Source organism: Mus caroli, chromosome 10 (assembly GCF_900094665.2).
Source record: "Mus caroli chromosome 10, CAROLI_EIJ_v1.1, whole genome shotgun sequence".
Classification (NCBI taxonomy): domain Eukaryota; kingdom Metazoa; phylum Chordata; class Mammalia; order Rodentia; family Muridae; genus Mus; species Mus caroli.
Window position 1 is genome coordinate 62,090,297 of NC_034579.1, and position 27,889 is coordinate 62,118,185.

The following is a 27,889-nucleotide window of genomic DNA, read 5'->3' on the forward strand; positions in this document are numbered from 1 at the left end:
TTTATGGTTTTTGCTAAGAGTTGACAAGATAAAACTAAAGTGTTGGGGAAATTACACATGAGGAAGACAGGGAAGATGTGGAGAGGGCTTTTAATGAGCCTCCCTGGGTGTGAACATATGTTAAAAAGAATATTTAGATAGAGGTATTAGAACATATGAAAATAAATGAGCCAGTTTTCCTGAAGGCTGATTGGTGTACAAGGGCATGCTCATTATGTACAAAATGAACAGTTTATTTGTGAAGCATAGTTTTGTTTGATGTTAGTGGAGCCATAAATGTGACTTTCCAAAAAAAACACTTGACCTAGAAGGAACAGACCAACGTGTTAGTCAGAAATATAGCTTTATTATCATAGTATTTCATAATCTAAAAACTTCTCTTGTTTTCCATTCTGGGAACAGAAATACTCTAACATCTATACATTTGACTGGCCCTGCAGCATACTGGAATACAGCTTCCAAGCAAGCCGCACTTACACATAAGAATCTGTTATTAGTTTGGGGAGAAGATGGGGGGGGGGATTGACACACAGTTCAAATGAAGATCTTATCCCCTTACAAAATAAATAATAAAATTCAATGTATACTTCAGTTAATCCTTGATTACAGTTTCCCAGAAACTTTGGTGATTCGTTTAAAAAGTCACTGCTTCAAATCTAAGGTTGATTGCCTGAGTGGACTCGAGAGAGTGTGTGTGTGTGTGTGTGTGTGTGTGTGTGTGTGTGTGTGTGTGTGTAGATGACATATAAATGGAACTTAGCCATGATGTAGGTGAATGATCCTTCCGTTAAACCAGCTCCCATACTTCAACAGCGGATTTATGTCTCTAGGGAGTCTGTTATCCTTAATACATTTCCTTCTATGGGGATCAGAATCCAGTTGAAACTCAAAAGATGTTTTTAAATTTAGTAAGTCAATCTTAAAACTATTTGTCTTGAGTAGTGTATATAGAGTACAAGGTTATATCCAAAGATGAGCATGGACCACTGTCAAAGAGGGCTGTCCTTCCTTCTAGGCTCTTTAAAGAAACACCAAAAATGACTTACTTTAAATAAAAGAGGAAACAAATCTGTCCATATGTTTGTCAAAGCGGAGGTGTTGTTACTGCACACACTATAGGACAGGGAGCATGCGGTACAATCAGCAAGTCACGTTTTCAGTGTGGACAAAGCAAAAGTGCAACCATGATATAAACATCAACAATAAATAACTATGGCGGAGATTTCTTATCCAGATAAATAATAACATTACAGCTTTCACAACGTCAGCCTCAACAGTGATAGGATACGCAGCTGTTTCTTTCCCCAACTTGGAATCTGCCTGCACACCGCACAGAAGATCTGTTCCCATAGGCCGGAAGTCAGTGAAGGCTCACACAGCGACCTCTCCTCCGCAAGGACAGGTTCAAAGTATCTGAAAACGATGAGTTCTCCTTTTCAATTTATTGTCATCCCAAGGAACTGCTTTATTATCTATTTTAATGTAATATGCTAATCAGATGCTTGTTGCAATAACAATAATTCTACACGTGTTAGTCAGGTTACAATCTTAATTTTTAAAGTAAAGGAATTTGATTTACAGAAACAAAGCGATATAGTTTTAAAGCCACCCACCACAAACACACACTTTCTCCAGGAATATTTAAAAATAAACTATTCATATACTTGACATATATATAGCATATGTAATATATATATGTATATAATACTTATGGACAACATTATTCCTGTTTTAGAAAGGATGTCAGCACAAATACACTCTAGAGACCTGATGGTGTTGCTTAATTTAAGGAAAAAAATATATAAATTCCTTCTGGAAGAAAATTTTAAACCAGGAGATTTTTGAAAGTTTTTTTTTTTTAATAGGAACAGTGTCATTTGGGGAGGGCAGTATCACAGGTCATAGTCCGCATGCATTCTTTATCATCTGAAATTACAATAGAATGCACTGCACAATGAACACCCCAGAGTTGTGGCTGGGAGGGGGGAAAGTGTACACCGGCTATAGAAAGAAGCAACAGTAGGCAAAGTGAGCTTCCGGGTTGAAACGGAAGTTAGCAAAGAGCATGCTCACAGGTAACCGGTAGCAAGCCTTCCAGAGTAGCCGGTAGGAGAAGAATGGTGGGCGTGCCCACGGCATGGCCAAGATGGCCATGGTACACTGAGTGTGCCCCCCTCTAGCACAGCAAGCATTTTGGGCACCACATCAAAGATGCTGCTGACCCCAAGGGTTTTAGCAGCTATCTCTGCAGAGGCCGGTAGACAGCTCTTGGGGGTGCAGCGTGCTTAGCCAAAGAAGGGAGGAGAGGTGCACCCAGACCTGAATAAATATGCTCTGGAGGACCCAGATGTGAATCAAACAACCCCAAAAGCCACCTGGCAAAGTGAGAACCGAGGTCTAACTAAACACGGCCTGTAACCCACCCGGAGATTAAAATCTTGATTAACCAGAATACTCAAGGGAAACAGGAACGAGCCTTTACCGTAGAGACTTTCAAATGTATCAAAGGGGGCCTACACACAAACAACAAAAGCTCTGCTTTTATTTCACTGCTCTTGGTAAGAACTTTACACTCCCAGCTGGGTGTGGTAGCGCACACCTGTGCACTCAGGAGGCAGAGGCAGGAGGATTGCTGCAAGTTCAAAGCTAGCCTGGTATATATATATGAAGCTCCAAGCCAGCCAGGGCTACATAGCATAACAAGGCCCTGTCTCAGAACACCAAAAATATTATTTTTCTTTAAAGTAGAAGAACTTCACAGTCACATTCCTTGCCTCATAATTCAGAGAGCAGTGGATACCAGAGTCTGGCATCTTGTGAGGCCCACGTACTAATGGGCACTGGGTAGAGGAACCCCGGGTGCCAAGTCTGCGAGAGACTGGGCCAATTATTTAAGAAGTTACCGGTTCGTGTTTACTGAGACCGGCTGTTTTACATTCTGGTTAATCAGAGTGACCCTGTTTGTTGTGTTCCCTGCGTTCCTACGGCCACATGTCCAAATGGACAACACTGTTGGCCCCTGGAACATCATTTGGTAAGCCCTGTGGTGATGCTTCCGACCCACCCAAGCTCTAGATGATATTCACGATTGCTGTAGGCTTCTTTTTAGCCATTTTGGGCCTGAAATTCCCTTTCCGGCTCAGACCCAGGTGTTCCCCTTTCTTGGCTGGTCTGAAGAATTCTCTTGGAGACTCAGCCGGTTCGTGAATGGTCTTGGCGGGCTGCATCCCGGCTCGCTCATCCTTGGCTTTCTTCAGGTAGCTTCTCCCCTTCAGATGGAAATGGGCCCTCAGCTCAGGATGGTTGCAAACAGAATGCTGGTGCCCTCGGCTTCTATAGGGGTCAGGAAGAGGAACAGAGAAGAGAGAGAGGCTTGTTAAAAGAAAGACAACTAACTACTCCTCGGTCTACCATGGCGACCATGCTCCCACACAGATAAGTCGCAGATACTAGAATTTCAATTCATGACAGTTCCTGTGACTGTGCCATGCTAAATCTAAGAGAAATATTACTAGCGCTACTACGAGTGATAAAACGGGTACAGAAAAAGTCAATGCTACCAGGATGATGTGCACGAATACAGGATGAACCCAACTCTTAACTCTTCAGACAAACACCAGGAGACTCAGCAAAAGATGTTGTGTATATACTTTAAAGTATGTGACATATAAATAGTGCATATCGGGCAATAATAATACTATATATCACATGTATAATATATGTGTAATATATAAACATACATGCTATCTATCATATAAATATATGTCTGAGATATAAACATATATCCATATATAACACACACATATATACATACATATTAGTATACTATATATCACATGTATATGTGTTAACATATATATTATATATTATATGTGCGTGTGAAGTATAGACATATTATATACATATACATATATAAAACACACACATATATCATATATTAGTAAGATTAAGATACAGTAAATAATATCCTAGGACCATCACTCCAACACTGCTATAGGACCACTCACACATCAGCTGCTATTTAAAAGTGGCACCGGCATGCAGGTAAATGTTCACATAAGCCTTTAAAAATAGCATTCCTGTTTTATCAAACACAACAGGCTTAAAATCCACGTATAGATATCTCCTCAAATGTAGTTAGAAGACACACAAGGTAAACACGATCTGTTGGCTCATGTATAAGAAAGTTATACGTACAGGCATCTGGGCTTCCTGTTCGATGGGATGTCTGTGAGCTGATGAGAAATAAATAGGAGAAAGCATTATTTTATGAGAGCTAGGCTAGATGTGACTCGTGTGTGCATGTGTGTAGGATGGTGGGTGAGGGAGGGGAAGGGCTAAATGGATTTAGCATTTAGTATAGGCGTGCACTTACCCCAGCAAGCACACAAAGCAGCCAGAGAAAGACACTGGGCATATTCCTCTATTAATCTCAAGACACAGTCTCGCCCTGAACATGGAGCTAACTGTTAGGTTAATGGCCAGTAAGTCCCAGGGATCATGTGCCTGTCTCCTGTGGTGCTGGAGGGGAGAGGTACACACAGATATGCTTCACTGTTTATGTTGGTCCTGAAGATCTGAACTCAGGTCTTCAAGCTTGCACGGCGAGTACTTTACCCACGGATTCATCTCTCCAGCTCCTGGACATGGTTTTCCAGCTTGATCTTGTTTAAAGACACTACATTCTCACTAAGGAGGTCTGTAAGTAGTCAGCGGCATTACCTAGGGAACCATCCATTGCATCAGAGAACAAGACTGTTCCAGATTGGTTTGCTCGGTAAGCATCTCTGGACACCTGTTCTCAGTTTTCTAAGAAGCTTGTATTGGAAATATCTCAAAACTTGAAAAAAGAAATCAAAAAGCTTCCTCATAAGTCGGGGTTGGGAAAAAAAGAAACATGGTTTTAAAACCTGACACAATGTATAATTATTTCTCGGGATCTGGCTGTATTTGCAGTTGATTTAGTACAGCTGTAGCTAGTCGCAGGGTACCAACTAAGAGGAAATGAACATCAAATGTTATTTCCTAAATATATCATTTCTAAAATGAGACCATATGAAGACCAAGCCCAAAGCATCCCCAAGGCCATCTACCATCGGGATGATGTCCGTTCCAAGTACCATGCAATAAAATATCTGCTGGTACTTTGTGGCGGGGCTCAGAGTGCCTTCATTGGGAACATAAATTGATGATTATCATATTGCGATCCAGATGTCATCATTCCACTTTCAGGGGAAGCCCGGGGTATTGCCAGCCGTAGCTTCCCACCCTCTCTCTCGAGCAGCTCTGAGTAGGATGATGTCATATCACATCTTTGAGCAGGTTCAGTAAATGAACAGTGAAGAAAATGTCATGGAATGGCCTTCTTGGAGTTTGGACCAGGGGTTGGCGAGGGAGGGTGGGGGGGGATTATGATGTGCTTAGTATCAGTGGAGGATTGGGTCCCACATCACCTCAGGACACCAAGAGCCATGAATACAGAAGTACCTTATATTCGGTGCTATAGTATTTGAGCATGACCTGCACATCCCCACCCCACCCTCATACCTACAAGATGCGTCAAAACTTTTGACAGTGTCACATGACGCTGTCATCTGCAAAGTTCACATTAGCAAACTCAAGTTGTACAAGTCACCCACACACAAAACCACAAATTGTTTTAAGTAAGTTTATAAGTCACAGAGAGAACTCAGCTACAGTCTGGTCATGGAGCCAGCACACCTGCAAGTCTAAATCATCCTTAAATTGTTTACAATGCCTAATAAGGTGCAAAGGATGCATAAATCACCGTCATTTACACACAATGGAGCTGGCCAGGCAGTGGGGGTGCATGCCTTTAATCCCAGCACTCAGGAGGCAAAGGCAGAGGCAGGCAGACCTGTGGGAGTTTGAGGTCAGCCTGGTCTATAGAGTTTCAGAACAGCCAGAGCTACACCAAGAAACACTGTAACAACAACAACAACAACAAGAAACACTGTCGTAATAATTATAATAATAATAATAATAAAAAATAATGGGACTGGAGAGAAGAGACCCCAGGAATCACTGCAGAAGAAGGGCAGAAAGATTGTAAGAGCCCAAGGAAAAGGGAGTTGGTTGTGGGACTGTGTCTCTTAGAAATGCCAGAGAGGCTACACCCATTGAAGTCTCATCAACATGGCTTCCTAAACGTGACCTGAACTACTATGATACAAAAGGGGGAAAACCCCACATATCCTCAATCCTAGACAAAAAAAAAACTATGGGCAACTAGGTATTATTGAAAGAAGGAAGAGTGTGTCTATTGACTATCTGTCTTGGTTAGAGTTTTACTGCTGTGAACAGACACCATGACCAAGGCAACTCTTATAAGGACAACATTTAATTGGGGCTGGCTTACAGGTTCAGTGGTTCAGTCCATTATTATCAAGGTAGGAAGCATGTCAGCATCCAGGCAGGCATGGCGCAGGAGGAGCTGAGAGTTCTACATCTTCATCTGAAGATAGCTCGGAGAATATTGGCTTCCAGGCAGCTAGGGTGAGGGTCTTAAAGTCCTCACCCACAGTGACACACTTCCTCTAAGAAGGCTATACCTCCTAATAGTGCCACTCCCTGGGTCAAGCATATTCAAACCTTCACACTATCCAATACCAAGTGATCAGTCCTGAATTGTCACATGTAGCAGCCATTATGCAGACTGAACAAGTGGTACCTGTATATTTAAGAATATAAACTTATGCATATATGTTACACACATATATGCGCGCACACACACACACACACACACACACATATATATACATATATATAATTAATTAAAGAAAAAGTAGCCGTGGTTTTGAGAGAGAAAGACATAGGAGGAGCTGAAGAGAGAAAATGAAAATGGAGCGATGATGCAATCACATTATAATTTTTCTTAAAGGAGTACTCGCTGCTCTTCCAGAAGACCCTGGTGGTTCCTAGTACCACATGGTGGCTAACAGCCATCTGTAAGTCCAGTTCCAGGAATTCCAATGCACACATATGGTGCACATATATCCATGTACACACATAGTCATACACATGAAAGTAATAACAAGGTTGGAGTGGTGATGCACTCCTTTGATCCCACCCAGTGTTTGGAGATAGGCTGGCTTCTATGGGTTCCTGGCTGGACTAGCCTACATAGTGTGTTCCAGGCCATCCAGAGATGATGATGGACACTACAACAATAATATTTATTATTTATTACTTATTCAGTTATTTTCTCCAAATAATTTTGTTGTGCAGATGGCTGGACCCATGGTGATTAGGCCTCTAGGCTTCTACATTCTAAGCATGCTGTTTTGGACTGCCTCGGGTCTGGCGGAACTGGCCCCCCACCTTGTCTTAAGTTTTGTAGTAAGTAATGGCCCTATGCACCCTCCTTTTCAGACCCAGACCTCCAGGTCGTTCCTGATGCCCCTGCCCTCTCTCCTCACCTCAGTGGCCCTCCAGCGGCTCCCAATGGCCTCTTCAGGTCTACTCCAAGGCACATCCTCTTGAATCCTCTCTCCTCCTCTGCTGCTCCCTCCCAAGCACTTCCTCTCAGCTCCTATCACAAGAGCCTCTGACCATCTCTCCTTCTGATGCCCTTCCGCCTGCCCTCGAAGCCTTCCCATGCTTCCCTGCGTGCTGGGAATAGACCTTCCCTGCACGCTGGGAATGCTCCTCTTGCAATCTGCAGCTCTCTGGCATTGCCTCCTACCACGCAACCATGCCAAGTTTGTTCCTTCCATCCGTGATACACTGTCCTTGCCTGGAACATCTTGCTTCTGACTTTCCACAGAAAGTTATCCAAGGCAAAGTCCAAGACTAGGGAGCTTTAGGTCCATTGCCCCAAAGCAACTCCCCTCCCAGAACACCTCGAACATACTCGTCTTCAACCATCTTTGCAGTAGTTACCATGCAGGAACGCCATGACTGATTTGCTCACTGTCCCCTCCACACAAGAGAAAAAGGACTTTGTTTGGTTTGCTCCTGGCATCGGAACCTCATAAGCACTGTGCCCTCAATAAATATGTGTTAAAGTAAATTGCTGCTAGCCCTCAATTAACAGCCAGGAGGTAATGAATGCAGTACTTAAAACAAGATTATCTAAGCTGCAAGCCTCTATCTGAGTGGCTCTGAGCATTAATTTTTTTTTTTTTTTTTGGCAGATGGGATATTAGGTCACTTTGTGTCTAATCTGACAGCATTTTTCAGAGCACAAAGATAAAAAATCTGAGTAAGCAACCCATATTTTTAGAAGCCAGCCAGGTGGAAAAAAGAACACAGATGCCCAAGGGGATTCAGGGAAAGATGCGGAATGCCAAACGTTGTTTCAGAAAAGGCACAAAAGGTGAAGGGGGGCAAAGCGTCCCCAGAAGGACATAGGGCTAACAATCACCTTCTGGAAGAGGCAGCCCACTTAGCGATGTGAGGACTGCCCTTCCCTCTGGAGTGGCCTTTCTAGGGGAAAGGGAAAGAGAGCGGGCAGCGCAGTGGATCATCATGGATCATCATCGTGCATCCTGCAGTGTGGGCTGGAGGGTGGGAGAAGCGGAGTGATTTTCTCATCACCCTGGCGGAGGGATATAGAAGTGCTGGCAGGGAGAGATGAGACATGTCTGCATGTCCTGTGTGGTACTAGGTAACTGTTCTGGGTCAGTCCAGAAGCCGGGTAAGATGGGAGCTCTGTAACACACTACGCTGGGCCAAATAGCTGATTCAAAGTTCTTCTTGCTAAAAACAGCCAAGCTATTCTGTCTCCATATTGGCATTCAGTGTGAGAGGGCAGACACAGCTCTCTGATTATATCAAAGACATGGCTCCTTATTTTATAGACGGGTGCATATGACTATGATGAGAATAAGGGGAAGGGGGGAGGGGGAGTGAAAGAGAGATCGATAGAGAGAGGGAGGGAGGGCAAGGGAGAGGGGGCATGCCCACTCCCACTGTAGAGTCTGCAGACAGCCCAACTTGACCCAAGGAAGAGTTGGAGAAGAAACAAAGTAGGAGGATAAACTACCAATACGTGTGCCTAATCTCTTCTGAATTCACTCCATACTCTGGGTCCATCCAAAGCCAGAGCAACAATCTACATCAATTAGGCCGGTCCTTTCATTACCGCGTGATCATGCCAGCCACTCAGCTCTCATATCTAAATTGCTCATTACAATCTCAACTGCATGGAGCATCATTTGGATTAGCCAGTGATTCCTTCGGTTGAGCCCGCTGGCTGGAGGCAGATCATGTGACTGTGCCAGGAAACAGACAAACATAAATATTTAATTTTCTACCATGGGTGAAGGAATTTGTTTTGTGTGCCTTGTACACAAACATAAATATATATATATATATATGTGTGTGTGTGTGTGTGTGTGTGTGTATGTGTATATATATGTATATATATATATACACACACACACATATATATACACACACATACATATACGTATATACGGTGCAGTATATATGTGCAAGTGTATCATGTGAATATGCACATGCTTACATGTTTATATAGCTGTGTGAGTATATATATGTTGATATGTTTTGTAAAACTTGGTTTGATGTGGGGTGGTGGTGCCTTAGCAGGCCCATGCTGAGGCACACCCCTCCTGAAGTGCCAGCCATATGACAGGGGTAATATAAAATCAAGTTTATTTGGGGACATGAGGAGGGGAGATTGAGAAAGGAGTAGAGACAGAGAGAGAGAAAGAGAGAGAGAGAGAGAGAGAGAGAGAGAGAGAGAGAGAGAGAGAGAGAAAGCATGAAAGCAAACAGTTCTTTTATAGCAAGCCAGGTCTGTACCTGCCTGTTGCTAATGTACATTGTGTGTGCACATATAAAGTTCCACATATGCATATCTGACCAGAAGCGGTGGGATGCTAATGTTTGATTACAAGACTAAAATACACGGGTGATAGCTATTCCTACGACTCTTCAAAGATCAGCATTCAGGCTGGGGAAGCAGGCTGAGCGAAGGACATGAGCCCAGCTATATAAAGAGAGGGGACACTTCTGGCTTCCCAGCTTTCTCCCTGCCTCCTACTGCTCTCTATTCTAAGACCCCGTCAGCAGAGTGCAGGGCTCCACACACGGCTGTGTTTGGGCTGACTTATCCACCTACACACCGAAAATGTTAATACTGCCTCACAGGCTCAGGAGTCTGAGACCCCAGTCACAGGCAAACTGACAATTCAGTTCAAGAGCGCTGGGCACACTCCCTTCATTTACTGGAGAAAGAATAGCAGATCCAGAAAGGCAAGGCTTGGCAACAAGCAAGTTAAGAGGGTTCTAGAGCCAAGCCTTTTCACCTCACATCCGTGCTCTGTGATCTCAGAACACAGCCCTTCCCTATGGGATGAGATGAAGCAAGAAAGTGGCCAGAGAGGGCTCAGAGTGTTCCTCCAGCCACTGCTAGGCAAGTGAGGACATTCCAGAACTAGCTAAAATAGGACATTCTTGGGGTCTTCCAAGAGGGAGCAGAGAGTCATCTTGGTGTGATGGTTTGAATACGCTTGGGCCAGGGAATGACACAATTAGGAGGAGTGTCACTGGGTGTGGGCTTTAAGACCCTCATCCTAGCTGCCTGGAAGTGAGTATTCTGCTAGCAGCCTTCAGATGAAGATGTAGAATTCTCAGCTCCTCCTGCAGCATGTCTGCCTAGGTGCTGCCATGTTCCTGACTTGATGATAATGGACTGAACCTCTGAACCTGTAAGCCAGCCCCAGTTAAATGTTGTCCTTATAAGAGTTGCTTTGGTCATGGTGTCTGCTCACAGCAGTAAAACCCTAACTAAGACACTTGGGGGTGATGTTTGTGCCTCAGGAGGATGACACAGAGTATGCAGGCACCTTCTGGAGAAGAAGAAATAGGGCAGACCAGCAGGTATGGAGGAGAGTGCTGATAGCTCACATAGAGACTTATCTCCTTAGTTAATCTACTATTGACCCGTAGGGCAGAGGTGAAATCTGGTTTTTATTTATTTTGTTTTGTTTTATTTTATTTTATATTTATCACTCCATTCCCCTAAGGTTGAACTGTGTAGCAGGAAGATCTGACCATCCACTCACCCTGCCTAAAGGCTGATTAGACATCCTATTACCCTTCAGAAGCCAGGGAATTCTGATCAAGCAAGCCACTTAACAAGACCCTGGATCATGAAACACTGTCAGGGGCTTCATCTAAGCTGGCAGCAGGCTTAAAGCCCCAGAAGTTCCTGTGTGAAATAGTAACCAAAGCCTATCGCCTGCCATGGGTTCTTTTTGAATATCCACTTAATGAAAGTTTCACAGTGAGCGCTGTGGAAGAGTGTTTCCCTCCGCTGTAAGGAAGGCTGAGGGTATATATGTACATGGTTGAATCTTGCTTTCTTGAAATGATAACACTTAGAATATCATCTTGAAAACCTTCAAATCTGGGTACCTTCTGGCCTAGTGAAAACTAAGGCTGTGACTCAGATATTTCTGACTTTGTTCTTTTACAAGTATAAAAAATTGCGTCTACCAATTCTGCTTGGAATGGAGGTCAAAGAAGAGCAGGAAAGTGCGTACCTCAGACTCAGCTTCCTCCCTGCAGCCATGGTAACCATGGTCAGAGACAGGCATGGTCTGGCTCGGGACGTCAAATGACTTCTAGGAAGCCCCTGAGTCACGCAGCTCCCCTGTTTTCTGTCCTAGCTCTGTCTAGGTTCATTCTGACTGCATTCAGGGGGCCGTAGGGTGGCTGACTGGGTGGGGACTTACCATATGCTCACTAGTGTCACAGCTAAAACCGGAGGCTTGCTGGCTTTGATAATACTCCAACTGCTTCTCCGCCAATTCTACCCGTTGCAGCAGATTTTCAATAAAGTCCTGGAGCCTCGCTTTTCCTTGAACCTCCTTCTCAGCCGCTGCCTCCAGGAAATGGTTGAATGTGACGACTTCTCTGCAAGGACAAGGCACAGAGTGACATGGGGAATCATTCACTGAGCACACAGTGAGTCCCCATCCATCCACCCATCCACCCAGCATCTTGACAGCCATGGTCGTAGCGTAATGAGAGGGACTGAGACTGCATGGAAGGAGACAGTCATGGTACAATGTAAACATAAATGTGTTCTGTCAGGAGTTAACAACACTGGAACTAGGTACAAGGTGACAAAGTGACAGCCGGCCGTGGGGAGGCAAGATTTTAGAAAGCAAAGTCAAGATCAACCTTTTAGATGGAGAAGCCTGGAGGAAATCCTGAGGAAGAAGCCAGGGGGACACCTGGGAATCATAAACCAGGCACACCAGAGACATGCTGATGGGTCTGAGCCGCTTCCAGGATATGTGCACAGACAAGGAGCTGGGAGGCTCCTAGGTCACCATGGAGATCCCAGATGTATGGAAAATGACACGAGAGATCACAGAGAACCACTGAGAGCCACATCTTTATCTCCCTTAGGAATGGTAGGGGATTTCTGGGTAGGAAAATCTAAAGGTTAGAGCTGAGGCTGTAACTCAGCTGGTAGACTGCTATCCTAGCATGTGAGAAGCCTTGGGTTTGATCCCTAGAACCCTATACAGTTGAGCATGGCGGTACACGCCTGTTAAGCTCAGCACTTGGGAGGTGGAGGTTTCCAAGTTCAAGGTCATCCTCGACTACCTAGTGAGTTCAGGGACAGCCTGGACTACGTGAGACTCTGCCTCAACACCAAAACAACAAAACGCAGGAAGTTAACCACATTGTCTTTATAACTTCTGTAGTAATTATACTCTAAACCATAAAACATTTGCTCAAGGCACCCAGCAGCACAATGGCTCTCCCTGTAAGAGAACGAAATATTCATGATGTGGCTTCCGAACCCACACATATACCCGTTTAGAAACTACCAGTTGTTGTTAAGGTTTGGACTGGTGTCACCTGCTGTCGTCCGTGAAGGAGATTCAAACACTCCTTAGCCATCTCACTGGGTCTCTATGTGACCCCATATTTCTTTCATCTAATTCCCGCCCCCCAAACAATAAATTTGTGCTCCCCTGAATATAGAGCTACTGAAGCTTGGCTGGGCTCTGGGAAGCTGCCGATTGGAGGTGCTCCTAGGGTGGGTGAGCAGGCTCGCTGAGTAAGAGAGCTTGCAGCATGAGCCTGCAACTTGAGTTTGGTCTCCACAACCAACAAAAAAATAGGAGACTACCAGCTCCTGAAAATTGTCCTTTGACCTCCACTCCGCCCAGCCACACCCACCCACACAGGCAACAATCACGAATAAAAAATTTACAAGTAAACCATACGTGTGAAACTTTTTAGAAACAATGTCCCTCTTCCCACTAAATTGTTCTGCGGGAGATAGTTTTCCTAAAACTCTGTGGTTTGGGCTAACAGTTAGGACGTTTTGTGTGGTGGCTAAGGCAGACATTATAAGCAGAAGAGCCTGACATATCCAATGTCAAGGTTTATGACTAAGAAGGAGCAGAACACGACGCAATCTTACAGGACAGTGAAACTCGTTCATGGCTATAATTTAGGCTCTTGTCCTGCTGAGTCAGAACACTGTGTGACGCTCCCAAAGGCCAGACACAAAGAAAAGAGCCAATCTTAGTAAAATTCAGCCAGGGTGTAGGGGGAATAAATCTCTTTAACTACTCCTAAGTCACTTCCTGTCCCATCTTTACCACTTACTCTTTAAGAAGAAGAGCAAAATAGAATTAAACCCAAGATTTTATGGAAAATATGCCTATTAAAAGTAACATTTGACTCTAACAGGGGGGAAATGCCAGGCACGGTGTAAGAATTTGACATTGAAGCTGCATCACTATGCAGAGTGATCTGCAGCCCTGAGACACTGATTCATCCCCAGGACTCAAAGGCATTTTGAAATTAACACAGCCAAAGGAGGCACAGAGGGGAAAGCCCTTTCTATGCGGCCAGAACTTTAGTGAGAAGAAAATATTTGCTTACTCATCTCTTTAGTCATTTATAGGATGGCCATAAACTCTGCAAGCTGAATATATTACTTTTATTGTTGTATTTATTTATTTACTGGTGTGTGTGTGTGTGTGTGTGTGTGTGTGTGTGTGTGTGTGTGTGTATGTGCATTCTCACAAACATGCATGTACATGCCAGAGTGAATATGTGGAGGTCACAGGACTGAATTCTCTCTTCCTACTATGTGGATTCTGGGGTTCAAACTCAGGTCTTCAGGCATGATAATAAATACCTTTAACTCGCTAAGCCCTCTTGCCAACCCTTGGATCACCTCTTCCAAGATGAGTTAAAGGCAGCTAACCTTGGGGGAAAAAATCAAAATGCACTGTCATGTGATCGTCACACCTAGAAACTAATTTAGACAGTGTTAGGTGCAGTGAGGAGAAGGCTCAGGGGATAAAAACATCTTGGTGTGGTGGCCTCCAGGCTATAATCCCAGCACAGCAGAGGTAGAGTCAGACAGACAATCACTGGCATGCCATCCTAGCCTATTTGTGAGCCCAAGACCAGTGAAAGACTATCTCCAAAAGCAAGGTGGATGGCACCTGAAGAACTACATCCAAGGTTGACTTCTGGATTTCACACACACACACACACACACACACACACAAAGACATACTAAACACACATCATGCACAAGCACCCACACACATGCACACACACAGAAATCACACATGCACACACAGACACACCACACACACTCATGTACATACACACATGACACACAGACATACTACACACGAATATGCACACAAACACAGGCAAACACACCACACACACATGCACTTTCACGCACACATGCAAACATACATGTTCGCATACACACAGCATGGGTGAACAAACTGACAGAATTGAACAATATATCATGTATGATATTCACAATTTGCATGCATTCATTGAACATTATTAAGGAGCGACAACAGATGGCCCCTATCACCTATTCCAACTTGCTATAAAAGACCATTTCTTATCTTTCTGACTTCCTGCATCTTAGCACCCAGCCAGATTCACACCTGTGACAAGCTGTTCTCTCAGCTAGAACCTCTCCCTGGTCCCCTGTCTTCCTGTTATCTGTAACCTCAAGGTCTCCCTGCAGGAGACAAACAAACAAACATTGAGTCTAGTGAGCATATTAGTTACTGGCCTTGCTGTGGCAAAAGATGCTATGAAAGCATCTTTAACAAAGGAAATGTTTATTTTGGCTCACAGTCCCAGAGGGTGCCATCCCTCAGTGGGGAACTCACCGAGTCAAGAGCTTGAAGCTGGCCCATGGCATCCACAGTTTATAAAGCAGAGAGGGATGCAGGCAGGTACCCAGTTCAGTTTTTCCCTTTTTATTTAGCCCAGGACCCCACCCTATAGACTGCTGCTGCCCACAATTGCAGATGGATCTTTCCACTCAGCTACCCTAATGGAGATAATCCCTCACAGATGTGCTGGGAGATTTGTTTCCATGGTGACTCTAAATCCCATCAAGTTGACCATCAAGATTAACCACCAGGGGCACCGTGTGTAGTCCACAGGAGTCCAGCAGATAATGGGGACCTAACAAATTCTTAATGAAGTACAAATGTACAACCAGAGCTCTCGCTGAGCATCCCATGCCACAGGAAAAAACCCTTTGCTTTCCTTTGCCCCTTCCCAGGTCAGTCTAGGGGCACAAGCCAAAGAATCAACCACAGACACCTCCATCAGGAGTAGGGTGGGATCTAAAAATGGACTCCTGTCTTCGACTCTTAACAATCACACTGGCTTCCCTTCCCAAGGGGAGACTCAATCGAGTTATTTAAATTTCATTTTTGCATTACTGATTTATGAACCTATTCAGGAGTATATGAAATGATAAAAATACCCCCAGCTAAAGATAGTTTTAACTATTGATCACACAGCAACTCAGATGCTCTGTAATGTCAGCCATGAGGCAAACCAAGGAGAAAGAATCCCTCCAGGCACCAGAAGCCCAGCTGCAAACTTGGAGGGCAGAGAGCCACCCAAAACACTGTCTTCTCTCTGTTTTTGTGGTCTCTTGCCTCTCCTTTCTTTTTTGGCTTTACAAATAAACAAGTAGGCTCTTTTCTAAGAGTTTTTTGGGGGAGTGGCAGATTGGGGGAGATATCTCTGTGAGTAACATGCCTGCTGCAAGCAGGAGGAGCTGAGCTCAGATCCCCAAAACCCACATAAAAGCTGCCACCCCAATGCTGAGATGGGGAGCAGTGACAGATAAATCCTTTGAGCTCATTGGACAGTCAGTCTAGCTGAATTGATGAGCTCCAGGTTCAGTGAGAGACCCTGTCTTAAAAGATAAGGTGTAAAATGCTGAAGGAAGACACCCAACGTCAACCTCTACCCCCACCCCAATTGCACACACTCACTGAAGTGTGTATATGTCACAGACAGAAAGATTTTTTTTAATTTTTAATTTTCCTAGTCAGGAAATTAAATTAATTTGTTGATTCTGAGCAGATTAATACTACATTCTAAATTAATTACTCAGGTAGGATGAGAAAAGAGGAGAAACCTGGAGAAAAGATATTCCCAGGATTTCTAAATTTTTCCACGCTATTCCTAAGAAAATGTGTTCAATGTCCTGTTGAGTTTTGCATTACTCTGTATATCCGAACACAATAGAGATCATTTATAGGAATGAACTGAGGGCTGGAGAGATGATTCAAGTAGAGCACTGACCATTCTTACAGGGGACCTGGGCTCAGTTCCCAATACCCATAGAGTGGCTCTCGACCATCTGTAACCCTAGTTCCAGGGCAGTCTCCCTCTTCTGGCCTCCATGAGCACTGTGCCCACATGGTGCAGAAACACATATACACACAAACACTCACATACCTAAATTAAAAGCAAACCAATCTTAGAGATGAGCTAAAAGTGGGATCCACAGATCCCTCTGAGCCTTCACAATCTCTGCCTCTCAAGGGATGTCTTTTGGTCACTTTCCTAGATGAGAATCAGCAGAGATTGTGTGTGTGTGTGTGTGTGTGTGTGTGTGTGTGTGTGTGTGTGTGTGTCACTTTCCTAGATGAGAATCAGCAGAGATTGTGTGTGTGTGTGTGTGTGTGTGTGTGTGTGTGTGTGTGTGTGTCACTTTCCTAGATGAGAATCAGCAGAGATTGTGTGTGTGTGTGTTTGTGTGTGTGTGTGTGTGTGTGTGTGTGATATGCACACATGACTGTGTGCGCGTGGGGGCTAAAGGCTGATATTGGGTGCCCTGCTCCCTCACCCTCCACCGTATTTCCTCAAGACAGGGTCTCTCACTGATTGAACCTGCAACCACGGTGGCAGCCAGCAAGCCACAATAGCACTAAGGTTACAGACATGTATGGCCACACACAGCTTTTCATGTGGGTCCCTGGGAATACAACCATTCAGGCTTGTATCACGAATGCTCTCATCCTGAGCCATCTTCCCAGCCCCAAGCTTGCTTGTCTGAGGTCCACATCCCACAGCTAAATGGATGCAGCTCGTCCTCCTAGAGCCTTTCATCACACCATAGGGATCTATTTCCTGTTCTTTATTTTCTGGTTGATAGGTTTTCCCCGAAGACAGGAACTTCACCTTGCTCACCACTGTAGGACCAAACCTGACACTCTTCAGGTTCTCTGGAAGTATCCATCTCCTGCAGGGGCTGGGAACACAGCAAATAACTGAGAGAAGATGGACAGAGGATCTACCTACTTTAGCTTACAAACCACAAACTAAGATTCATAGATAGAATCAGAGGCCCCTCACCTCTATCCAAGGCTGACAGTGGGATTTGCCCACTTCTGACTGGGTGAGGACATCTGGAGAGCTAAGTTAAAAGCTCTGAGCTGGATATTTTAGAAGCTTAGCGTCACGACCCTGCAACGATGCTACCAGGTTCCTGTTTCCAACACTTCCAATGCCAGCTGACATTCTCTTTAATCACATCAGAAAAAAAAAAATAAATGATGTCACCATAGCAGCCGTCTCAAAATAGCTGAGAAGCAAACTATTCCAAAATGGGCCATGCTTGGGATTATATAAGTCCCGATGCTTTGGGTAAATCTCACATCATCAGAAGTCTAGCAAGGACACAGTGAACCTCAGCAAGGAAACTACATAGCTTTGTTACAGGATCTGTTTCTAGGCAAGGCACTCCCTGACTCTCAGAATATTTTTTTTTAGCTGAAAAAAAAAAAAAAAAAAAACCTGTGTCCCCCTGAAGGAGGCACAGGGCACCTTCCAGTTCCCAAATCACCAACTGCAGGGAGCACTTAAGGCCTCTCTGGTTTTCAGTGAATCTGCCCGCTGCTTATTATAGAAAAACACCCTGCCTCCTCCTCCTCTTCTTATGACCTCTCTAGGTGGAAGGGTCTAATCTTTAATGTCCTATTAACTTGAAATCGTGGCCTCCACTCAGGCATTTGCTAAATCCACTATGTAGCCAAGCATGGTGGTGCACACATGAAATCTCAGCGTGACTCTACCCAACAAAGCCCTGAGTTAAAAATATACAAGGCGTGGGGTGTTAAGGGTTGGGGAGACAACCTCAGTTAGTAAAGTGCTTGCCTTGCAAACGTAAGAGCCTGAATCTGATCCCCCAAACTTACTTTTTACAAAAGATGTGTATGGTGGTGCTTGCTTGCAATTAGGGGAAACAAAGGAGAATTTTTGAGGATCACTGGCCGAACCTATTAGCCAAGTTCCAAACCAGTAAGGGATATCTTAAAAAGTGTCCAAAGAACAGCAGTATTGTTTCATACACAAAACAGACCACACATATAGCACACATACCACACACACGCACACACTGCAGACACACACCCCGCAGACACATATCACACACGTACCACATACACACAGCACAAATACAATGCACACACCATACCCCCCCACACACACATAATACACATCATACCGCACACACCACATCATACAGAGATGCACACACACACACACCGCTGTCAGACACACACATACACATGCACATACAGACACCCCACGGTATATGTAACAAATCCCTGACCCTGTATTTGCACGGGGTACGCTTACAGATACATCTTATGCTTTCTGCATGTACCTCTTGGGGGGGGGGGAAATAAGGATTTTATGCTCTCTAGACATGGCTTACCCCCACCCTGAGTACATCAAAGATAGCCCGGTAGTATGCTCCAATTTTATTGGCTGAAGGTGTGTGAGAAACGTAGTGTTACTTTCTTACCAAGAAACTACCTGCGAGACTATCTAACACCACCCATCTGGTTAGGGATCCGTTACTGTTACTGCAAGGAGGCCTGGGTTGATTTACTAGATTAGACAGAGTGCTACCCAGCAGCTCTCACTGCTTGTCAATAAGTAAAGGCATCTCTCGTCAGAGCTTTTAAAGTCACATCAGCTTTAGTGGAGATGGTGAGCAAATTCTTCTCTCAGATTTGCACAGCAAAGCTTATTTATAGATCACCTGCCAAGGGGACCCAAGACAATGACCCAGACGATGACCAACTCAGATCACCTTCTCTGCTAAGGACTGACTGCGTAACTGCTGGAAACTGAGTTAATGCAGCCTGGAGATGGGTCCAAGGCTTTGCTTGATTGGTTTAGTTTTAAGTTGGCTATGCTGCTGAGACCGATTCTCATTCTGGAACCCAGCCTGGCCTGGAACTCAATATGAAGCTCAATATTCGAGTTTCCTTTCTGTTCCGTTGATGAAATACTCTGATCAAAAGCAACTACGGGAAGGAACAGGTTTATTCCATTTACAAGTCTAGGTCCAAGTCCATCACTGAGGGAAATCAAGGCAGACCTGAGAAAGAATGTGGAAGACAGGCCTGATTGCTATTTCACACACTGTTACCTCCAAACATGGACCTCAGTTCACTGCCAAAGAAGGATGGTGCCAGGAACCATGGAGAAGGATGCTGGGTGGCCAGCAGGCTTATGTTGAGCTACCCTTATATAGTTCGGGGCCCACTTACCTAAGGAATGATCCCACCCACAGTGGGATAAGCCTTCACTTATCAATCAACAGTCCAGAAAATCCTCCAGACATGCCCACAGGCAATTACTCACGTGAGACTCCCTTCCCAGATAATTCTAGGCTGCGTCAAGTTGACAGTTAAAGCTAACTAGGGCACCCTGATTGGTCTTGACTTTTCAGAGGCAATCTCTGACCTTTGCCATCCAAGTACTGTGATTACAGAGATATATCACCATGTCCAACTGTCCCCAGAGCCATTAAATTTCAGTTTCAAGGAAAGGCGCTTTCCCCTTTGCATTTGCTTTGTTTGTGTGTTTGTTTGTTTGTTTTGACCAAATCTGCTGTCTATATTTTAAAGATTACCCAGATTTAAATAGATTTCAAATGGGAAACGAACAACCTGTATGCTCAGAAATGAACTTTTAGCATTGACCCTAGAGCTTCAAGAGCCCACCATGGGATATTTATTCGGAATGATCTGGAAGTTTCTTCGGCTGAGAGGGGTCTCTCTTATCAGAAATGCCACATCTCTGGGAGGTGTAGTCCTCTGAAAGAATTGTGACACGGGAAGGAACCCAGCCAGGTAAACTCAACCAAACCAGTTGGAATCTATAGATGTGACTGATAGACAGCTGTCCCTGTTCCCCTGCAGATGTCAGAGTAGGGGGCAGGGTAGGGGACAGGCTCTGCAGATACTGAGGGACAGAGGGTACTGTCTCTGTCTTTGTTATACTCAGACCAAGAGACCCAGTGTCCTTCCTGGGAACAAGACCCTTTCAGTTCTAATTCATGTACAGAGGATGTGTGTATTTAAGTGTTGAACACAGAAATTGCCAAGATGGCCTCAAATGGAGGCTGACAAAAATGATGTTTTCATGTTTGGAAATTTAAGGCAAAGTTTCTATATTTTTATTCCAAGTGAGTTTTTTAAAATTTTAAGCTAAATACTCCTTTTCTCCCCCGTCATCCCCAACAGGACATAGTCAAAACACCAATAATAGTCAATAATAGCACGACTGTAGCTCAGCAGTCACATGCATGCTGAGCAAACATGAATCTCTGACATAAATTCCAGACAACAAATACACAAATGTCAGATTATAACTCACACAAATGTGAACAAAGATGTAGTAAGATGTTAGCTGGAGCTGGGAACAGAATGTTGAATTCAGGAAAATAGGATGTTCAATTAAAGCAACCACAATATAGCCATACCCAGGAATACCATGTACCAGCCCACAGGGATGGCAGAATTTTGTTTACTGTACAAAAGACACCAGAGGGGCCTGGCACTGTGAATGCATAAACAGCTGTAAGGTCAAAGGGCATGGCAGTATGTGTCAGGATTCCATTAGAGGAACATTAAGAGTGTGTGCTTCCATTACAATGGCTGTGTGAACACAAGCTAGGTCTGGAGGGAGGTTTATAAAACTCCACAGTGCTTTCTCCTGAGGGTGAGCTGGGATAGGCTTGGAAAGGGGAGAGAGAGAACACATATGCATCTATCTGCTGGGATGTTTTGTTCCATAGATAGCACCTCTGGATGAACAGAAGCTATCACTATCAAGCCACAGATTAAATCATATTCTCTTATTAATCAGTATGGGGAAAGAATCTCATGAAGCCTGGGCTGGCCTTCAGTTCCCAATGGAGCTGAGGATGATTTTGGGTTCCTGATCTTCCTGCCTTCCCTTCCATCCTGCCGGAGTATAGCACTATGACATCATAATGGAGTTGTTTGGGTGCTGGCAATCAAACTTAAGGCTTTGTGTGTGCTAGGCAAGCACTCTACCAAATGAGGACATTCCCAGACACTAATCCACTCTTTTAAATACTAAATCACTGGCTGAGTCCACCATGTTAAATGGAATCCTTGACAATAACAGCCGTCTGACCACGTGAACTCCCTGCCATCATTCCACAGTCTATGCAGTCACTACCCCTAAATCCCCATCCAGTTTTATTTGTACTATGAGAAAATTATGAAATATTAAAAAGAGAAATAAATACATTAATTCACATCCCACTTAATTTACTGTTATTAAATCAAACAAAAATATCAGGAAGTTAGGCTTTTCTCTACTATCACAACATCCCCATTGGCTTTCTCACAGTATTGCAGAGTAGGTCATCTGGTCCTGCCCTGTGGCTCCTACCGAGAAGCACCAGAGAACAAAGCACCGCAATAAAAATGATATACTCGTTAGAGAGCCCTTTCTTAAGAACAAAGGAAGTTAGAGGTATTGAAGCTTAATCTTGATTGTCAACCAAGTGGGATTTAGGATCACCATGAAACACACCGAATGCTGTATCTATGAGGCTATTTCCAGAAAGTTTTAACTGAGCTGCTATCCTGGTTTCATTCCTTCTGCTGTGATTTTTAAAAAGCAGCTCAAGGGAGAGAGGACTTATTTAGACCACAGTTCCAGTTCACAGTCCATCATATCAAGAAAGTCACAGTGGTGCGAACTTGAAGCAGCCCATGGTCAAGAGCAGAGAGAAATGGATACATGCACACGGCAAACACACACCCACACCCCACACTCCAACACACACTCACTGTACGGTCACTGATGCCCTGCCTAGGGAATAGAGCCACCCAAGGTGGACATGGTTCTCCCACATCAATGAATGCGATTAAGACAATCCTCCACAGACACGCCCATTAGCCAACCTCACTGAGACTCTCTTGTCCAGATGATTTTAAATTGTAACCAGTTGTCAATTAAAATTAATCACAGTCGGTAAAAACCAATTAACTAGGAGCTAAGCAATCTCATAGGCTTCAGTCCAGAAGTGAATAAAAAGAAGAAAAGAAACTACACACCAGCATTCATTGTCTCTGCTTCCTGATTATAGATACAATGTAACCAGCTGCCTCACATTCTTGCCACCACGACTTTGCTGCCATGATGAACTATGCCCTCTAACTGTGAGCTGAAATAAACCCTTCCTTCCTTAAACTGCTTTCATGGGGCATGTTGTCACTGGTGGTATACAACGTAACTAATACAGTAGCGATTCAAAGTCATCCTAACTACATAAAAAAAAAAAAAGTCTAGTGTGACTAAAAGGTTTCTAGGTATCTCCTTAATGGGAACATAAATATTTAGCAATAGCAAATGAACTTCTCTTTAGTATGTAGTTTTTCTGGTTGTTTTTAGTTGCTATAATTTAAGAATAGTATCACAGGCAAACAAGCAAAAAGCATATTCTTGAAGCATGTTCTATACTAGAACGGGTCATCACCTCCTGCTCTTGACTATAGAGTCTACACACACTGGTGAAATGGTTCTCCCAGAATATTATTCTGGCTTCCCACTCACACATATTTACATACCACGGGCATGTTTAGGAACAAGCTATGTTATCATGCTCTCCAACACCATCTGGGGAACAGTTTCTAAGGGAACCAGGAGTTAGATATTAATCAGATTAATGCTGCCATCTTGGTCACCATGTCCAAAGAAGATGAATAATACCAAAGCTTCCTGCCTCCTGGTACTCCTGAGCCAGTGAGGAAGGCAGCCAAGACATGTGCCGGGGATGCTCACCAAACCTCGCTGAGCATCTGCTTGTAACTTGGGGAGGGGAGGGGTCGCCCAAGGAGGGGTTAGCATCCAGTTTCATCAGCACTTACTCCTCTTTCCTCAGGAGCTCCTCCTCGGATTCCGTCAGACGCTGCTTCAGCACTGCGATCATTTCCACGGCCACATCTACCTGTTTGTTCAGGGCCCGCTCTCGCCTCTGAACCTCCTGCTTCTTCTGAGTCAGCTGCGCAAAGGCTGCCCGGACTTCCAACAGTTCGGCGGTTTTCTGGGCCAACTCTTTGGTGAGTTTGTCGATTCTCTTCTCGATGGTCCTGTCCACGGCCTCTACCATGCGATTGAACTTCTCTCGGACGTGAGCCTCGAAAGCAGCTTTGGTGTCTTGGGTGGGGAGACCAGGGCTGGCGCAGGGAGCATCCAGAGAGTCAGCCCGGATGTCCACGGCCGTGTAGGTCTGCACATAGGACACAGGCCTCTCTGCCACCATCTCAAAGGGTTTTGTGTCCTTGGAGTGCCCATGGGAGATGCTGTACAAGTTAACATAGCTCGGCTTCTGTTTGGTCACCTTTGCGTGGCCCCGGAGTACTTTTCCCTGCTTCGGGAATTCCGAGGACCGGAGTAGCTCTGTGTCCTTGAGAGAGGGCAGGAGGCTGCATTTTGTCAGGAGGGTCCGCTCTTCGTAGCTGTGACTGAATTCCAGATGGGCCCTCAAGGACGACAAGCTTCTAAATCTGGTATGGTCTCCACACCTTGGGCAGCGGAATGGCAGGCACACAGCGACATTCTCCAGCGAGTCCTGCCAATGGTACCGGCTTTCCTCAAAAGTCGTCTGTTGCATCACTCTGAAAGTCCTGGGAGGGAGAGAAGACCCCAGTTTACATGTCTGTCAAAAGCGATTGAACTGACACTGACTGATAATGATGGCTGTCCTTAGGTGACTTTTTTTTTTAAATCGGCAAAGTAACGGGTTTCACTGAGGCAGTTTCAAGCTTACATTTTTCTACAGGTTCTCTTCCCCAGCACTTTTCTATATCTCTCTGTCTGCCTTTCTGGTTGGTCCCCTTTCCTCCCATCCCAATATACACCTCTACTTTCAAGTCACACATATTTATTACGCTTCTCCTTTCTTTCCTTAAGAGACCTGTTTATCAGGTGTTCTTACATGCCCTGCATCACCCGAAAAAAAAAATGCATACCCACATACACACACACACACACACACACACACACACACACACACACACACACACCCCAAAATAGAAGTTAAATTCTAAGATCACTGTTTGAGAGGAAACAAACAATACTTGTCTTCTGAGTCTCGCTTATTTCATTTAACATGGTGTCCAGTTCCATTCATTTTCCTGCAAATACCAAGCAGATAGTATTTTCCTTAACCGCTGAATAAAATTCCATTTTATGTTTGCACCATATTTTCGTTATCTGTGCTTATGCTGATGGGCGCGCATCTAGGCTGGCTCGAATGCTTAGCTACTGTGAACAGTGCAACAATAAATATGGATGAGAAAGTATCTCCATAATAGGATATAGAGTCCTTTGGGGATATGCCCAGGAGTGGTATAGCTGGGTCATATGATATTTCTATTTTCAGTCTCCTGAAAAACCTCCAGGCTAATTTCCATAGTGACTACATCAGCTCAGCCTGCTTGGGTTGAAGCAACTATTGCATATATAATATTTAATGTTGATTTTTATGTGGAAATTAAAACCTAAACCCCTTTGTCAAAGGCAGCTACATCTACTCTCTTCTGTATCATCTGATGCTTCTACTGTATGGTATTTCTGCAGGGTGGGAGGGATACAGATGCTAGGGCCTGCATTTCTAATCCAGCGGCAGCCTAGCTTAGCAAAGGTGGCTAACGCTCATATGCAGATGAAAAGCTAGAGAGAGGGGGTGAAATAATAAAGCCCTGGAGAGGAAGGAGAGTGGTCCAGAGACAGAACTCAGGTTTATTGCCCTCCTGAATTTGGCATGCTACATAGACATGGTTCGCACATAAACTGTAACTCCATTGGCAGTCTCTTTTCAAGTCTGTGAAAGATGGATCAAACTAAGTACAGTGGCTTTAAACACATCAAGAGCTGAAAATTTTTCAACCAAATGTTTTTTTTTTTCAATAAATAGCATTCCTTATTTACTCTGTGAGTGACTCTCTCTCTCTCTCTCTCTCTCTCTCTCTCTCTCTCTCTCTCTCTCTGTGTGTGTGTGTGTGTGTGTGTGTGTGTGTAGGCTGGGGAAAACTTGTGTGAATGGATTCTCTCCTTCCATCATGTGTGTCCTGGGGATTGAACTCGAGTCATCAGGTTTAGTGACACGCGTCTGCTTGTCATCTTGTTTTTTTCATGAGGTTAATACTTTTAGTTACTGGTATGATGGCATACATCAAAGTGTTAACATAACAATAACGCTCTTTTGAAATTTGGAAGCCCGAAGTGTCGGATATTATTTGATATAAACAGGGCCGTGGCCAAGATCCTACGCTAATAGAATATTCTGGGTGGATGTGCCTTGCCTCTGATGCTGTTTTTAGTGCGACAACTTCTAGAGTGTTGGAACCAGGTGGGCGTCAGCATAACTCCTCCATAAACTGGAAGTTCTTGTTGCCTCTGCATCTTTATCCCCTTTGCCCTAGCAACAGATGACTCTTACAACCCAATTTTGCAAGGGTCCTGGTACTTATTTCCTCCAAGAATGGCAACAAGGAGCACTGGGTTCCACAGGGAAGGAGCCCAGATCTTAGGGTGCATCTTAGGGTGAAGTGTCTGTGTTACACCCTTATCTGCCTCCAGATGCTGAGATAGAAATGGTGCCTGATCCGCCAGGCAGGCACATTTTCCTGGTTAATAAAGTCTCTGAACCCCAGCAAAGGGGAACCTTCTTGTGCTGCGCTGGGCAATAGGATGCAAACCCTGGCCCAGCCTAGGGCTGAAGATGCTTGCAAGGGAGTGCAGGGATAAGAAGAGAGGATTCTAGAGCAGCAGTGTGTGTGTGTGTGTGTGGGGGGGGTGTTTGGATGGGGGAGATGATATATACCACCCACCCCCAGCAAAAGGCTTCCATCCGCCCAGCGGAAACCTAGGGCACAGGTTAGCAAAAAGGGTTTCGATTTCCTGTGCAGAGCTGGGCAGGCTGGGCAGCACCTGCGTGGGGGTCCCGGCTTTCCTAGCCCCCGCTCCCGCTGGTGACTGCGTGGATTCGTGATCACGATCACGCGAGTTCGTGCAAGTGGCTGTGGGGAAGCCAACGGTCCCGACTCCCCAGGATGCTGCGCATCCGGGACCACCTCCCCGCATGTCCGCGGAGCAGGGGGCGCGGGCGCACGGCTCCCGCCGAGCCCACTTACCCGACTTGTTGCTGCCGCTGCAGCCGCCGGTGCTGATGCTGCGGGAGCCGTGTGAGCGGTTTTCAGCAGAGCCGTAAATCAGGCTGAGCCGGGTCGGCTCCCACGCGGGACGAGCGGCGACCGGGGCGGAGCGTGGCGCGGGCGGGACACGGGGGCGGCGCCCGGGGACGCGAGGCTGGTGCTCCGGCCCCGGGCAGCCACCCCTGGGTCCACCCCATCGGGGCCCCTCTAGCGGGAGATCCTGGGCCTTTCCCTTCACTCCAGCTCAGGATTCCGCTGACATCACGGGGAGGGATGCAGGATGGTCCCTGGGGAGGGAGGCGGGGACACGTGCCAGTCTTGCCCAGCCTAGTCTTGCTACAGGCCCAGGCAAGTGCTCCCAGTTGCAGGGGCGGTGAAAGTGGGCGTGAAGATGGAGCCTAGCTGGCTAGCTCCTGGAAAGAGCTGCCAACAGGAAGGCCCTGATATTTATTTATATTAGAACTTCATCCAGGCAACTTGGCAAGGGGGGACCACAGGACCAGCTTACTCCAGCCGTGGAAGGTAGTGTCCTGGGGCTAAGTTAAACAAAACTAAAGATAATAAAAGTGTAGAAGTTAAGAAACACATAAATGCAAAACCCTGAGGCCTCCTCACTGAGGGGATGCCCCCAACACGAGTCTCTCAGTGGAGGAAAGATTTAGTCTCCTGGGAAATCTCATTTCCTAATTGAAATTTCGGGGTGTGTGTGTGTGTGGTGTGTGTGTGGTGTGTGTGTGTGTGTGTGTGTGTGTGTGTGTGTGTGTGTGTGTGTGTGTGTTATTTTGTTACACCTGCTTTTAAGGGGCTGGAGAGATGGCTTAGCAGTTCAGAGAACATACTACTCTTACAAAGGACCTACACTGCTCGAATCAGCTGCTGCTGTGCGCTGTTGTCAACGTTCTTTCACTGACATTCATACTAAGACTTTGATGAGCCGTGCAGGCCTGTAAAATTCAGGAAAGCAGTACCAGAGAGTGATTCCTACAAAACGGGGGTTGGCAGCTGCGCAGAGGCTTGCTCTCTCAGAAAATGCTATGCTTAGTCGCGGTTTCTATCTTAGGTCACTCTCTAAATTG

The 27,889-nt window shown here is 45.1% G+C and overlaps 1 protein-coding gene across 1 annotated transcript; it reads right to left on the reverse strand.

Moving 5' to 3' along the window:
• Nucleotides 1–326: 326 nt before the first annotated feature.
• On the reverse strand, nt 327–27,100 carry Znf365 (zinc finger protein 365). Its single transcript, XM_021174987.2, has 5 exons — nt 26,793–27,100; nt 23,523–24,281; nt 11,727–11,907; nt 4,198–4,235; nt 327–3,333 (listed from the first exon to the last, which is right to left on the reverse strand). Exons 2-5 carry the CDS (start codon nt 24,266–24,268, stop codon nt 3,072–3,074), a joined length of 1,227 nt encoding a protein of 408 aa, XP_021030646.1. The 5' UTR covers nt 24,269–24,281; nt 26,793–27,100; the 3' UTR covers nt 327–3,071.
• Between the last annotated feature and the right edge of the window lie 789 nt (nt 27,101–27,889).

Excerpts from the sequence above, each read along its gene's own strand:
- Znf365 (XM_021174987.2), bottom strand. The coding sequence starts at position 24,268 with ATGCAACAGACGACTTTTGAGGAAAGCCGGTACCATTGGCAGGACTCG. Across the intron at positions 4,236-11,726 it reads GTGACACTAGTGAGCATATG|CTCACAGACATCCCATCGAA; the intron begins GTAAGTCCCCAC and ends ATTTCTCATCAG. Across the intron at positions 3,334-4,197 it reads AACAGGAAGCCCAGATGCCT|AAGCCGAGGGCACCAGCATT; the intron begins GTACGTATAACT and ends TGACCCCTATAG.